Below are 16,206 nucleotides of genomic sequence, written 5' to 3'. Positions count from 1 at the left end.
CACCAAGTGCAATATGTTTATTCATTTTATATATTGACTAAAGTTAACCATTCATTTGATTGTTTATCAGTTAACTATTTAGTTTTTGACGCATGTTCTCAGAAGGCCTCTAGTTTCTCCGGACTTAGTCCATGGACCATCCCTATTGTTTTAGCATAATATATGTATATTTATACCCCACCCTTTCACCCGGGATTTCCTGGCAGGGCCTGACCTGGACTTTTGCATTAACTCCGTGGTCTTTATTAATCGTACGAGTAGCTCTTATTTTCCGGCACCCTACTCTGGCGTAACTATTATTAAGACATACTCATGTATCATCTGTCCACTTACAGATGGTGCGTTGTCGAGCAGGGGTGTACGGCGGTCCTGAACAGGCTTGTGGGCACGGGTGTGCAGTCCCACTCGACTGCGCCAGTTCATGTCGGGGACCTGATCTGTCTGGCACCCGATGGATGTGAAGTGTGCTACGCTCTGTATGAACAGTGTTAGATGAATGCCGGTAAGCTATAGGTTTCCGGTTCATTGTTCTTTCTTGAGTTTCCGTCTTTTGTGGATAATTTTATGGGAGTTGGAGGCTCAGTTACCTGACAATCATCTTCTTTCAGATTGACCGCAGCTCGCGACTCCTCCGTTGCTGACCAAGACCTGGGTCAGCGGCTTTGGGAGGAACGTTGGGTCAGGGAAGCCTTGGTCCTCTCCCAAGGATTTGTAGCATCCTCTACCCCCGGCGCCTGGGTCTCAGCGTCCGGTCTCGGGGAAGATAGCTGCCCCTTGATCGCTGGGATCCGGGAGATGACACAACCCTCCCAGGAAGAAGTGGCCGTTTGCGGAGAGGTTGCTGAGGAGGTTGCTGTGCTAAACATCAACCTCGAACCGATGAGTGTAGACCCGGATCACCAAGCAGGTAGGGGGGTAAGTGAAGCAGATGATCTTCTCTTTAGTTCTCCTTCTTCTTCTACTTCTTCCTTCAGAGGTTTGGGAAATCCTCTTACCTTATGGATTTCGGTTCAAGGTCTACCGTCCCTAAGGTTAAAACGGTGAAAACTAAGACCTTAACAAAGACCCTCAAAACCAAGAAGGTCCGCTCCGGGGCTCCCTCGAAGACGTCACGGGCTCCTAGCCCCGTGCCGTCTATGAGCAAGGCCTCCTCCTCTGGTAAGGGAGCACGGTCTAAACAAAGTAAGGAGAGTCCCCCTCCTCCTTCCTTTGATGCTGAAGCTTTTGCGGAGCTTCTTATGCAGAAGTTAGACAAGAGGGTTGATGATAAACTATCAGAACTCTCCTCCCAATTGTCTACTTCCAACGCATCCGTGCTGTCCCTAACACAGAAGGTGAAAACCCATGAGACCTTGATCTCTGGGTTTATCTTGTGAGCATGGTGGCGCGCAACAAACCTTGGCTGTTCCGGCGCTTCCAGGTCTTCCTCCCTTTGATAAGGGAAACCCTGGCACCTGGCTCTTCATGCTCCGCAGCATGAAGGTACCCTTACTATAGAAGGGCCTGGGCACCCGCAGGCTGGAAGAATAGAGTTCTTCCCTCCCAACTGCTGCCCCATACCCAGGTTATGCCAGGCTTACTGAGGAGGCCTGGATTAGGTCGGGATAAGGTCCCAAAGGAGACTGTAATCATCCCGAGGGATCAGGCACAGTCCACCCTGTTGCGCCTGCTTTGCGGAGTGGCAGGCGGAGAACACAAAACTTACCCAGCCAAAGGCATGCGTTCACGATGTTCTCTTTGGGAGACTATCCCTACCCCATGCACGACGAAGGTAGCCCTGCTCACCAGTCAGACGAGCATGGAGGGTAAGCCCTTCCTCAACTCCGGGAGACAGATCCCACCTCTTTGGTCTTCCCGGAGATTCCGAGTTTTGGAAGGGAGCTCGGCCACCTTTTACAGTGACAAGACTTGACCCCGACTGCGCTTCTTCCCTCTTCAGTGAGCAACTCCCGAAGATCCAGGATTCGCTCCTGAAGGCGAAGCGAACAAAGGGCAGGCTGAGCAGGTCCTTAAACTCATTGACTCTGGCTGAGGCAACTTCGGTTGTCTACAATGAGGACGCCCTATTCCAGGTCCTGACTAAATCCCTCCTAGCAGGATTTCAGCAGGACTTTCATGACTTTATCACAGCTCGAATGAACTGCCGGAAACATATCTTTTCGGCAGCTTCTATCCGGCACGAGCCCAATAGGCTCATGAAGAGCTCCATCTGGGGAGCTAATCTCTTCCCCCAGGAAGAGGTCGACGCGGTCCTGGCGGAAGCAACCAGGGCTAACCAAAGTCTCCGCTCCCGTTGGGGTCTCCCCTTCAAACGGAAGCTGACGGAGTCCGCCGGACCTCATCCCAAACCTGGGAAGAGGTTCAAAAAGTTCAAGAGGCTCCTGCCCTGCAGGCTGCTTCCAGGTCTCCCCAGCTGGTCAGCCTTCAACCTCTCAACCCAGCCTCAACCTCAGTACGTGCTGGTTCAACCAGCTCATCATTCCCCTCGTTTGCTTACATATATTTCATCCCCGGCTTTCAATGCCTCATATGAAAGCCAAAGGTGCATTTCGGGCAATTAACCAAAATGCCAGGGGAACAGAGCCAGAGACTTCTTTAGAGGTAGGTCGGCGTCCCGCCTCCTCCTCCAGAGGAAGAGGCAGAGGTAGCAGAGAGGCAGACCATCTCCCGCCCCAGTGAGAGATCTCTCAGGTAGGTGGGAGGTTATATCATTTTCGGGACCAATGGACCTTCAGTCCATGGGCCCACAGCATAGTCTCCAAAGGCTTGGGGTGAGTTGGAACAGAGGCCCTCCTCCCCTAGTCAGGTTCCATCAATCACTATCCAAGTCCTAAAGGACTTTGTGAAGGATCTATTACAAAAAGAGGGCAATGAAAAAAGCGAGACATTTGAAGTTTCAGGGCAGACTGTTCAGTGTTCCAAAGAAAGGTTCCAGTCAACAAAGAATAATCCTAGACTTGTCTCGTCTAAATTCTTACATTCAATGCGACAAATTTCGCATGCTTACAATCTCGCAGGTTCGGACCCTATTACCCGTGGAGCTGTAACCACCTCTATAGATCTTTCAGGCGCTTATTATCACATCCCGATTGTGAGAAGGTTCTCTCCTTATCTGGGGTTCAGACTGGGAAAGCAAGCATACTCGTTCAGAGTCATGCCATTCGGTCTCAACATAGCCCCAGAATTTTCACCAAACTGGCGAATACGGGTAGTCCAACAACTACGGTCTCAAAGGGATCATGCTGGCCGCATACCTGGACGATTGGATCATTTGGGCACCCAGCCAGCGAATGCCGGAAAGCAACAGCCATAGTAATCGGTTTTCTGGAATCTCTAGGCTTCCAAATAAACAAGGAGAAATCCTGCCTAGTTCTGGAGAGCTGCTTTCAGTGGTTGGGGATCCAGTGGGACCTACGTTCTCACAAACTATCTTCCGCCTGCCAAACGGAGAGAAATAGCCAAAGCAACCAGACAGTTCCTCACGAACAAGAAAGCTTCCCGTGCGCAAGAAAGAGTCTTAGGTTCTCTTCAGTTTGCTTCAGTAACGGATCTACTTCTGAAACCAAACTGAAAGATATAAACAGGGTATGGCGGAGGCGTGCCAACATCAGGTTCAGAGACAAGGTGTCTCTAATTCCGCCAATTCTGAGGAAGCGACTCCAGCCCTGGACAACAGTCAAGAGCTTATCAAAGTCAGTACCACTCCAGTTTCCCCCTCCGGCATTAGTGATTCACACCGATGCTTCTCTAAGCGGGTGGGGAGGATACTCTCAACACAAGAAAATGCAGGGAACATGGTCCACTATATTCCGCCAGTTCCATATCAATGTTCTGGAAGCAATGGCAGTTTTTCTAACCTTAAAGAAGCTGCGCCCAACCAGACTAATCCATATCAGACTGGTATTGGACAGCGCAGTAGTGGTGCATTTTTTAAACAGGGGAGGTTCCAAGTCGAGCCGGATCAACCAGGTGATGATAGCAATATTCTCCCTAGCAAACAAGCATCGGTGGCATCTGTCAGCTACTCATCTGGCAGGAGTTCGGAATGTCATTGCAGATTCCCTATCCAGGACAACTCCGCTGGAGTCGGAATGGTCCCTGGACAAAACATCATTCGAGTGGATTTGCAGTCAGGTCCCAGGTCTCGAAGTAGATCTCTTCGCAACAGAATGCAACCACAAACTTCCTTGTTATGTGGCTCCCAACCTGGACCCTCTGGCTCACTCCACAGATGCATTGTCGATAGATTGGAACAAGTGGCGGAGGATCTATCTGTTCCCTCCTCCAGTAAACCTGTTAATGAAAGTCCTGCACAAGCTCAGGACATTCAAAGGCCAGGTGGCTCTAGTAGCACCCAACTGGCCAAAGAGCAACTGGTTTTCTCTTCTTCTAGAACTGAAGCTTCATGCATACAGATCCCCAAACCAAAATTGACACAAATAGTACAAACTTGGACTGTGTCAGCTTCCTCAAGAGTACAAAATGCCCTAGCTTTATGGATTTCATGAAAGTTTGCGCTCAGAAAGATGCTAATATTGATCCAGTTAATACTCTATTTTAGAATCAGACAAAAAGAATCTACACTCCAGACAATATGACTCAGCAGTCAAGAAATTAGCACTCTTCTTGAAAGAATCTGAAGTAAACAGTAATGACCACGAACCTTCTAGCAATCTCATTCTTAGGTCATTATTCGAAAAGGTCTTGCCTCTCTAGCACCATTACTACAGCCAAATCAGCTTTGAGAAAGATATTTTTACATGGTTTTAATATTAACTTAACAGATTCTTATTTTTCTTCAATCCCTAGAGCATGCGCTCGCTTGAGACCAGTAACCCGTCCACACACGGTTTCCGGGTTCTTAAATGACGTTCTTAAATTAGCATCAGAAATTGATAATCAGAATTGTTCATTCTTAAACCTGCTAAGGAAGACCTTATTCTTAATTAGTTTAGCTTCAGGTGCTAGAATTTCTGAGCTGTCTGCTCTATCTAGAGAGCCGAACCATGTTGATTTCCTCCCGTCAGGAGAAGTTCTGCTAGCCCCACACCTTAAATTTCTCGCTAAGAACGAAGATCCTCGAGATAGATGGTCCCCCTGGAAGGTTATCCCCCTTCCACAAGACCTATCATTATGCCCAGTCTTTACTTTAAAGGCCTACTTATACAGAACCTCTAATATAACTCCGGCCCTCTTTTTTTGTGAGGGAAGGTGGAGGAACTATTTCTTGAAGGCCATCAGACAACAGATTTTGTATTTTATTAAACAAGCTAACCCAGACTCAGTTCCAAAAGTTCATGATATTAGGGCAGTGGCCACCTCCACTAATTTTTCCATCATATGAATTTTGAGGATCTCAAGAAATATACACGGTTGAAATCACCTTTGGTTTTCAAACGCCACTAGATGAAAATCCCCTAGAGGCTCTAAAATTTCCCACAGTGGCGGCAGGAAGCATTGTTCCTCCCTCTGAATGATTGTACTATATATTTCATTCTTTTCTGTCACTCTTTCTCCCACCTACCTGCCTCATTTATTCCCTTTACCGTCTCCTGTGGGTCAGGCATGCTTCACAGCCTGTCTCCTGACCATGTTACATATTGTCCTTGTCCCCTTTTGTTAGCATTTAAGTATAGTTTAATTATGTTTTAATGTTATGTTTTTCATGTTTACTGTGGGACATGGTTTCCACATCTTACTGTTCTTATGTCCTTACATGGCTTCGTCTTGGGTAATTAAAGTCTCACTTGGACTAATAGTTTTATTTCTTTCCATTACAGTAGTTTCATTTAATCTTCACCAAGCTGGTATATTTAATTCTCTGTTATTATTTCGCCGGCTGACACAGGTCGGAGCCCAGAAAAGGGATTTTGACAAAGGGAAAAATCTATTTCTGGGGGAAGACCTGTGTCACTTGGTGACCCACCTCTAATCTTTCTTTTCCCCCCCTAGATAAAATACCATGCTTGGATGGGGGGTGCTAACATGGAATGCCAATGGCGGCTGGTTTGTTGACAGTCAGGGCGGCGGTGCGGGTTTGCGGCACCTTGCTCAAGGGACTTTTTTGAGATTGGGAATGTCTACAGGGCGGAGGCCTTTGGTAGTGACAAACTCACCCTTTCATATACATGACTCCATTTTATGGAGCTCGCACTGGGGGTAGTAACCCCAGCTTTGCATTTAGCTTTTCTCTGGTATATTTAGCATTGAATTTACCTAGAAATATGTGCTGAATGGATATTTCACCAGGTGACACAGGTCTTCCCCCAGAAATAGATTTTTCCCTTTGTCAAAATCCCTTTATTTTCAATTGTTCTCATCAGACAATAGTGCAGTTGCGTTAATCTCAGGACTGTTATCAACTGACTCAAATTAGTATTATCTTTTTATCTCCTGTTTGATTATGTATAATTTGTTTTGCCCTGTGAACCTACTCTTTGAAACGCTCTGTGCTGTAAATACAAAATTAATCAACATTCTTGTAAATGACCTGTTATATAATAAAACATACAAGTATAGGAATCAGTGACTTTTTCTTATAAATTATGCTGGGCTTGTTAAGTCAGAGGGAACTACGGAACATGTAAGAAACAAAACAAAAAAAAATGAAGAGCAACATTTTTCTCTCTTATTGCCGTGAGTAATGCAAAGATGTCACCAATGACAGCTGATACTGAACAATATAAAGCCTAATTAGGATCAGAATGAAGTGTTGTGTCCTCATTTTATTTTGTGTTATGTTTGAAAAAGGAACCTTCAACCATTACATGAAAAAGTTTGTTTTTCCTTTCAAATGAATTTGCATCGGTACTAGGATGTCGTGTATTTATACATTAAGATTTGGCATTGATATAGACCAACTGCCAAGAGAATTGTTTGATTTTCCTGGTTTGAAGGCACAAATTTAAATTGTTTCACAGCATGTCTGTATCATGGGAGAGCGTCAGGAAAAACAAGATATAACAGCAATAAATTTATTGGAAAAGTAAATTTCTTAAGTCATTAAGAAATATTTTCTTGAATATAGCAAGGTTATCTACTTATCTATCTAAAAAAAATTAAGACCCCATACCATTAAACCAGTTCTTGAAATATTTCCAAAGCAGTCCCTGTTAGATGACACATTACGTATAATATGTACAAACTTTTAAGAAGAAGCCACTGTATTAAATCAAGTTTAAGTGAATAAATATAAACAGGAGCTTTCGATCTTCACTAAGGTCCTCTTCAGCTTTACTGAAGAGGATCCTAGTGAAGGTAGAAAGCTCCTATTTTATTTTTATTCACTTAAACTTTGTTTTGTGTCGTGGCTTTTTCTTTACCATTCACGACCAACATGAAGAAAGGTGTTATGACCACCTGTGCTTCAGAAAGCTTTGCTCATTACCATTGCTAACGGTAATCTTGAGGCACTTCTTCCATCTCAGAGTCCTTTTTCTAACCCTCCAGGTCAGGTGGTGACAATGGCTCTTGGCTACGCCTTCAGGTACTATACTGTTGGTCTGTTACTGATGATTTTCCCAGTTGTATTTCTTCTGTCTCTGCCCTGGTTACCTGAAGGTCCGAGTGTCTTAATCGTCCAAGGTAAATTACTTAGCATATGAGGAGTAAATATTATAGAAATAGTAGTAGAGACATCTTTACAAAGGCTCATTGAGAATCCGTGGTATATATATTCTAAATTAACTATGCATTTACACAAAACTGAACGTCATTTTTATGATTTCCATGTAATTGTATTAACCTACTACCGTAACATTTGCATTATTGTGTTGTTTCGTACCTTTCCTAAAATGGCTATGAAATATGGTCGTTTTATTTCTAACTGATCCTTGGTTGTTATAAGTAATCTCCTGTTTTTAACTGACAACTTTCAGGTCGAGAGGAGGATGCTCTCAAAGCACTGGTCAGACTATATAAATATATAGACATCGAGGCTGAAGTCCAAGTCTACAAAAACATGAATAAAGTAACCGAAGACAATCGTTCACCCTGGAGGGAACTGGTCACTCGTGAACCACTCATATATCTAGCTAGAGTCTGCATCTTATTCGTCATAATGCATTTTACAGGTTTGTCTGGTTGAAAGACCTAAGGAAAACCAACCAAGAACTCTCCTAGGAGACACAAACGACAGGAGCTTACCAGTTGTTGTAGTTGTTTTGAATGCTGTCCTCAGAACCGAGGATCATTTTACAGAATAACAAAATCTCACCTGGACTGAGAGCCTTAAATCAAACAGACCCATTTTGCTTCCAGGTCCCAATTCTGTCGCTTGTTGAAAAAGAAGTAGTCACTTGAACTTGAGACATACCTCAGAGGAATACACCAACTAATTTTACACCTAAATTTGGTCGTCAGTCTAGGCAAATAGCATTCTAGATTATTGTATTTTGACTCGGCAACTGCTGTACTTACTCTTTCTAATCTAAATCAGCTATTGAGCATTATTTAACGTCAATAGGAACCTGATTATAGGAACTTTAGCACAATATAAGAGTCACAAGTGAAAAATGCTCTGATCGTCACTGGATTTGAAAATATATCGTGGTGAATGTGGTTCACATGCCAAACCCCTGAATTTGATGTCCCAGAAACTTAAGGGAAGTTGCTGAGTATAGGGGACTTGGGTATTGCAACTATATCTTCCTGCTCTCTACAGACCATTTTCTTCAGATCTTCAGAAAGTTTGTTATCACACCGGTAAACATAGTTACCAAGCAAAAGATGAATCATTTACCAGTCCAAAACAGACAGGTTGATTTGGGAGGATTCCAGGTAAACTTTGTGGAGTAGGTTAGGAAAGTTAAGGTTCAAAGATTTGGCTAAGGTTTTTACAACTGCATGCCCTTGCAATTGTTAACCACCATTATCGGCAGTGGGCCTAGCCTTTAACCAAAAAGTCTATCTGCAAGGTAGCAGTTGTTCTTTTAGTTGCGTTTCATGATACCAGACTGTAGTGGTAGTATTCTCATACCCCACACCAGGGTGAAATGGGGGAAGGTGGCAGGGGTAATGGTTGATAAAAGAATGCCGAATGAACTAGAAAAAAAAAAATCTGTGGTGCCTTAACCAGATCAGTGATGATGCATAGTTTAGAAACAGGGGCTTTAAGAAGGAAAAGGAATAGAAGCTTGAGTGAGGATACTGAGGTAGATGACAGGGATCTCACTGCATGAGAGACTAGAAATTTAAGATATCAGAACGACCAGAGTCGTAAATATTACTGATATGATAAGACAGTCAAGACTGAGATCGTTTGGGCGTGCGGTAGGAATGAGTGAGAAGCAAGGAGTGCAGAGGACTTGGGTAGAACTTGTTAGGGGTAAAAGGTCACGTGGGAGTCAAAGGATCAAATGGCGTGAAAAAGTGAAGGAAGGAGTTTAGCAGAGAAAGCTGATTTCGGTAGAAATAGTTGGAGAAGACTCATCAAGGCACCTGACCCCTTAGCTTGGGGATAATGGTGGGGATGAAGAAAAGAAGAATGGGGAAGTTAAGGGAATAAAGGCTGGAGAACTTGAGAACCAAGAGAAAAACTCAAGGCTGAATAAGATTCCAGGTAAACTCTTTGTGGGGATGCTAGTATAAATGGAATGAAGTCTAGAGAACCAAGAGAAACTCTGTGCTCAGCAGGATCCCAAATAATTTTTTTCTTGTGGTGGGGGACGTGGGCATGGGACAGTTCCAAAGTCAATGGAATGAAAGCTGACAAACCAAGAGAAAGACTCCAGGCTGAGCAAGATTCCAGGTAAACTCTTTACTGGTAGGTGGCAGTAAATTGAGTGGTTTCTGGAGAACCAAGAGATAGCAACCAGGCTAAGTAAGGTTCCGGGTAATTAATTAATTTTTTTTTTTTTTTTTGTTATGGTGAGGTTGGTAGCAATTGGGATGAAGGTTGTAGAATCGAGACAAAGGCCCAGGCTGGGCAGGATTCCAGGCCACAATGCAGACAAGTGAACCAGGGCCTTGGAGTACTTGAGCCAGTGGTTGAGAGGGTACCTGAGGTCTATAAGAACTTCCAGGTCTTTACTCTCTTTCTGCCGCAATACATTGGGAAGCAGACAAGATAGTCATATATATGAGGAACCCCATAGGTTAGTTTCCTTAGTGCCTGTCTACTACCTCTGCCAGTCATAATACTTTTTATTAAACAGAAGGAAAAGTTTTATTCTGGAGGCATTTGGTCCATCCAAAGGAAGCCACAGCTGAAGAGGAGATACCCTAAATGCATCCTGTCTGACACTTGTGTTTTGGTTTTTGACCAAGGATTCCTTAGAAATGTCAGAAGTAATGGACTGGTCTAAGAACTTTAGTAGAGGGTCATGAACAAACATGTGAAAGATACATCTACCTAGAGATCCATTAAAATTAGACAAAGGGCGTTTTAACAAATGAACACTTGACATGTTAGCTTGTCTATAAGGATCAATGAAAAGGATAAACAGAAGCATATGTGAATGTCATATGTTAAATAAGCATTTTTACTTCATAAGTCAACAGACATAAATGTCTATAAGATCGCACTTCTGTCATTAGCAGGTTATACTTATAATTTAACATAATGTCTAAAAGTGCTTACGTTCTAATCACTTGTGCTCATAACTTAACTGAAATACAAATGGATCATATCGTGTTTTCCTAAATTTTTGTGATTTTCCATTCTTTAGGTTTGACTGCTCTGAAATATGTTTTCAAAATTATCATTTCATATCTAAACTTCTAATTTATTCTAGGCTGTAATTTGCTAACGGAATGACATGGATATACAGTATGAATCAGTGAAAATACAATTAATGTTTTCATAGTCTAGTGACGTAAAGATACGTCATCATCTTCCCAGGAAGACACTTTCTTTAGAGCAGTGGTCTCTGTGCTTCCTTGGGGAGCATCACAAAAGGGCTCCCCTGCCTGACCTGGAACCCGAAGTTCTCTCTGAAGTCCCAGCAGATTCTGGGGACCTGGAAACCCAGGGAAACAGGTTTATGGAGCTTCCTACAGAAGCTGAGTGAATCTCAAAGTTTGAGAAAATGTCGGTATCAGAAAAGGTTAATTGATACTGCAGCAGTACAACAAAAATGCAATTACTCAGCTTAAACTGATTACTATTACGTCCGTTTCGGAATATTAACCGCCTGTCCAACTGTCATGATACCCTTAGACCAAGAGTATTATACACTTAATTTCAATCGTCAGGATCTATCGAGAGGAACTTGCCGATTTCTGAATAAATTATTCACATAAAAAAATGCTGGTTACTACATTGATCAGGAAACATACCTCTCAGGTACCTGAGAGGGGAAGAGAAAATTTTTAGAAGATGATTGTCGTCTAGGGCAACATATACCTTACGTATCTGACTAGTATGCTGCAGTATATCTTTATTCAGTATTACGTTGGTGTTTCTGGTTACTGCGAGGATATTCATGAGTGGTCACTTCATTGACAACAGCATAGTTTGTTAGTTTCATCTGTGCAGGTGGATACCTAAAACACATCACAGCACACTTAAATCTACACAAGATGCTTCTCCAAAACAAATTTTTTCTCTTCTAAGAATTGTAATAAGGCAACTTTCCATTCAATAAAAAGATATCTTGATAATTCACCCATGAGACTCCATGTAGCCCTCATGATCTGATTTGTTACAGCTTGTGGCTGGCGCTTTTGCAAGCATCCCAATCGATAAACTAGGGAGAAGAAAGTGTTTCAATTATGTCCTACAGCATAATGAGCGTACCTTGCAGTAATGGCTGCTTACTGTATTTTAAGTGACGATATTGCAGAAGAGACCAAACCCTTGAAGTTGGATCCCGTTGTCTGCTTGGTGATTTCCCAGGCAGCAGTTGTTCTAGGAGCTCTAACTTATCTTTCATTCTCAACAATGAATATTTCCCCCTTTTATTCGCCTCAGTACTTTGGTTATGGATTTCTTATATGTATAAGCACTGACTAAAGTAAATCCAGAGTTTTTGTTGAATTTTATGCTGTAATAAAAGCAAAATTGATATTTACGTTTTCAGATCAGATACTTTTCTAACTGCATTCCTGTTGTGGTTATTTGATTTGGCCTTTCATAAAATAACAATCCATCCTGTACAGCATTAGAATCTACTACTTAAATAATGCTTTCATTGGGTTAGTTATTGTTTTTATGAACTATTTGGACATTGCTATAATTACCTTTTTAGGTATTGCTTGATCTTGGTGGTAGTACACATCTCCATAACAAACTCATATTCCTTCCCTCTTGCAGGCCAGCAGCATCTGTTTCATTGCCACATTTATGGGATTCCGCAGTCCTCCAGTTTACACCCCGATGGTCGAAGGGATGACTCTGGCTGGCCTCTTTGCATTTTTACGCCTGTTCGTGTCGTCATGGCCTTCATACTTCTTCTTCATAAGGAAACCAGGGAAAGCATGTTGGTTGACGCCTCCTTAAGGCCCATTGACCCGCACACTGCTCACTTCTCTTCTTACCCAGACCTAGCTTGCCCTGACTGGGTAAGGTGGGTAAACATTCCCAAAGTGAGTGCACTTGGAGTCGCCAGACATGCACGCGTCAGTATATTGACGAACAGACAAGCATCAAGGATCCAGGGGAAGGACTGCTCTCTGTTTCATTGTCTTAGGCTATAAACAGAAGATTGCAGGAAGGAATACTTAATATGATTGTAATAATAAAATGCCTTTAATCCATAAAACATAAATAGGGTGTTGCAAGCAATTTCGGACATATTAGAGTGATTTTCACTGTTCCATGAGTAGTTGAAAGGTAAACACAATGCAATCCTAAGGCTGGTGCACCTTAAGCAATATATATCCAATAGCTAGAAGTTATGTTATGTTAATTTGGATGTTCTGGTTGTTTTGAGATATTGCTATAAAAACACAGACCTCCAAAATGTTAGTGTGACATCACAATTGCATTATGAGAAAATAAGTAAAGCAAGTAAGATGGCTTATTACCAGCAAATACAGTTCCATTTGGTGATATGTAAGAAAGTGAGTCTGAATCCACTTCTCATTTTTGCCATGTTTAGTGTTCAATTCTGGGTCATTAGCTTAAGTGAAAATCAATATTATTCAAGATTAAAGGTAACCTAAGACCATGTATGAGAATTTGCTTCATTTGCTTCCCAACTACTGTTTTGGGATTCATGACCTTTCCAACGTCCAATAACGATTATGGTCCAGATTCGCATGTGATATCAAAAATAGTGTAGGCTACATCTCTCTTTTCTTTATTTCTTCAGTGTAATTGGTATTTTTTCGGTGTCTACAGGGCGCGATTGTAATATGTCAAGTTGTCAGATATTGCAAAACTCATATTTAATGTCGCTATTTAGCCATTTTGTCATAAACATGTTACCATTTGCATGCCTTGCCTAGGCCATGAGTTCAAGGTTAACATAGTCTCATCAATCCTTAGATTTACTTTTGTTCCAGACAATGCTTTAGGACCATTTTTATGCCTATTTAGTACCAGGATAAAGGCAGAAGATCTATTGAATCAGGTTTTTTTTTTCACGGGATTCAGTTTCGTCACCATGATTACAGTTTTCTTTATGTCCTAAAGAACACCTTTTATAAAAATTCTGTAAGTAATGAGAAAGATAAGAACCAAGAATATTACTTAGATTATTAGAAGCAATGATAATAACGATAACTGATAGGTATATTTCATTATGTATGTTGTCTATTACCATATACTTATTATTAAGACATGACTGTTTGTGTTAAATATACTCTGATTAAAATGAGAGAGTTCATTTCCATGTCAAGTCAGAGATGGTAGGTAGATATGGCAGATAATGAACATTTTGTATGTTACAAAACGATATTATCTTTGTCAAGCAATGGTATACGTAGGTAAAAGGCTTTGTTGTATACAGGTAAAAAGGCTTTATCATTTTTGTAAAACGATTATGAAGTGTAATAATCTAAGAAAATCATTTGAATTATTGGTATATAGTGTTAGCTGTCGATCTTACGTAAACTTTAGTGTAAAAGACCCGAGTTTTTGAATTTCGAGCTATGACTGGGATATCATAAACGTAGACCCTAAAAGAATATTTTTAAAACCTGAATACACACATCTCTGTCAAACCTACGCGCGGACGTGCGCTTTTAGCCTAATAAATTGGCATCATTAAAAGTTCACTCTAAAACTGGCTGTCATTGAGTCTATCTAAATATAAGCATGAATATATATATATATATATATATATATATATATATATATATATATATATATATATATATATATATATATATATATATATATATATTCTGTTGAAATATATTTCCATATCTTAAATTTATGTATTCATGAAAATGTCACCACACTAGATTTTCACAATAAATAGCTGTCAAATTCGCAGGTTCTTTTTTGCATTCGTAGCCTGTATTGTTAATTGTTAGTATGTATCAGTCCATGGTTTAATGAAAGTGGGTGTCTGTGGTAAATGCTTTATTTTTCAACTAGTTTATCAAAATACATAAGAAATTTAATCGAATGCAGTCATTCCAAAACTGTAAAATAAATTCAGTAGTACGTACTCTCGTAACTTGAAAAAAACTGGACCGTGCACACGCACACACTTCTGTTTGGCAGCCTGAGAGTAGTGCATGAAAGGCCAAGGAGTTGGAAATATAAGGTATGCAGACAGAAAGAAACCCACACACTAATTATTGAAGAGAAACGTGAAGGCCACTTCATTGCAAAAACTGACAAATTGTCGTCATACTCCTCATGAGTCATCTGTTGTCCCTGTTCATGGCATTACCAGTTTGCATGTTGCATTTCTCAAAAATTTTCTGCCTACAATTTGCTGTTTCCCCATTAGAATACTTTAAGGAGTTGTACTTTCCTACTTTCTTCTTTCTTCTTATTTCCTAAACCTTTCCTCACTAGCACCACATCCTTCTCTAACCCTTTGCATTCAGGGTCAGCTGTCCTGAGCACTTTCTTCTCACTCATTTATTTTGCAGTGTTCTAAATCACTCTTAACAGAGATGGAGTCATAAAAAAAAGTACCTCCAGATTTTCTCTTCCCTCTCTACATATCTTCATCCCGTATTATCTTTGGAATTTGACTGTCATATACGCTTTCAAAGTGGCTCATACAGTGGGGAATTTATAATAACTTAGATGGATATAAATGGGTCAGAATTTGCTTAGTCAGTACTTCCATATTTTCACGCAGTGACACTAATGGATTTGTAGGATATTTCACGAGAAGCGGATGTGCACAAGGCTTTTGAGGGTGATGATATGAAATCCCGAAGATGCTAATGCCTGGGCATCCTTTGTATAGCCAAAGACTGGTTGGTGCCCAATGGATTTGAAATGTGTTTGTAGTCTATGAATACCATAACAAACCAAATGCCTTTGTTGAAAATTATACGAAATAGAGTGAGTTGTCTTCACCTATTGCAAGAAAAATATTCTGAATAGCTATACTGTTAAAAATCCCATAATGTCAAGGATGTCATTATTGCTGGAGAACCTATTAGAGGCAAATTATCGTAAGCAGAGTATAAGATTTTGGTGTAGGATGTGATAATAGACGCTTTAGTTGTAATTAAAGGTCAGGTTACTGATAAACTCATTCCATTAGAACTGAACGAATCAGAATCAAGCGTACGAAATCCTGGCAATTCAAACAAACTAGTAGACTGGATACCCCACCTCTGCTGTCTTTTCTAGTTCCCGCCTAAAGCACAGAACTTTCCTCGAAGCCCCAAGGAATCAAGGAAGTCGTCAGAGGTCATCAGATTCTCATGGAAAAGGGATTTTTGTGCAACAGTTCCTCTGGTGGAGACTGGATTTTTAAGAGAAATTTACTTCAGAACTTCATAGAATTGTTAAGAAACGGGTTGGCTAGAAGTAAGAGACCACAATCCCCCGGTGATGAATATTGTTTCTTCACTTCGCAAGTCTTCAGTGATTCCACGGCGAGTTCCTCGATAACTACTGTTACCCTTGGATCCGGTCCCCTCTACTGCAGTGACAACTTTAGGTGTTAATAAAACTGAATTTTGATGGTTAATGTTTCAGTATGTTCCTTCAATCAACCTTGTGATTCTCCAGTACAAAATATGAGCCATTGTGCAATGGGTCTTACTGTACATCACTGTCTTGAAGGAGAATAAGCCGTTATATATGGTGAATATGTACAGTTACTCTTGCAATTCCTAAACGAG

General features: G+C 41.2%; 1 protein-coding gene across 1 annotated transcript in view; it reads left to right on the top strand.

Moving 5' to 3' along the window:
• LOC136844011 (uncharacterized) overlaps positions 1 to 16,206 on the top strand; it is a 117,046-nt gene that overhangs the window by 77,295 nt on the left and 23,545 nt on the right. Inside the window, exons 9-10 of the mRNA XM_067113021.1 lie at positions 7,450 to 7,584; positions 7,878 to 8,072. Coding sequence (XP_066969122.1) covers positions 7,450 to 7,584; positions 7,878 to 8,072 — 330 coding nt within the window. The remainder of the gene's footprint in view (positions 1 to 7,449; positions 7,585 to 7,877; positions 8,073 to 16,206) is intronic.

Source organism: Macrobrachium rosenbergii, chromosome 12 (genome assembly GCF_040412425.1).
Source record: "Macrobrachium rosenbergii isolate ZJJX-2024 chromosome 12, ASM4041242v1, whole genome shotgun sequence".
NCBI lineage: Eukaryota > Metazoa > Arthropoda > Malacostraca > Decapoda > Palaemonidae > Macrobrachium > Macrobrachium rosenbergii.
Note: the sequence above shows the minus strand (reverse complement) of the source record. Positions and strands in the feature narration are given on the sequence as shown.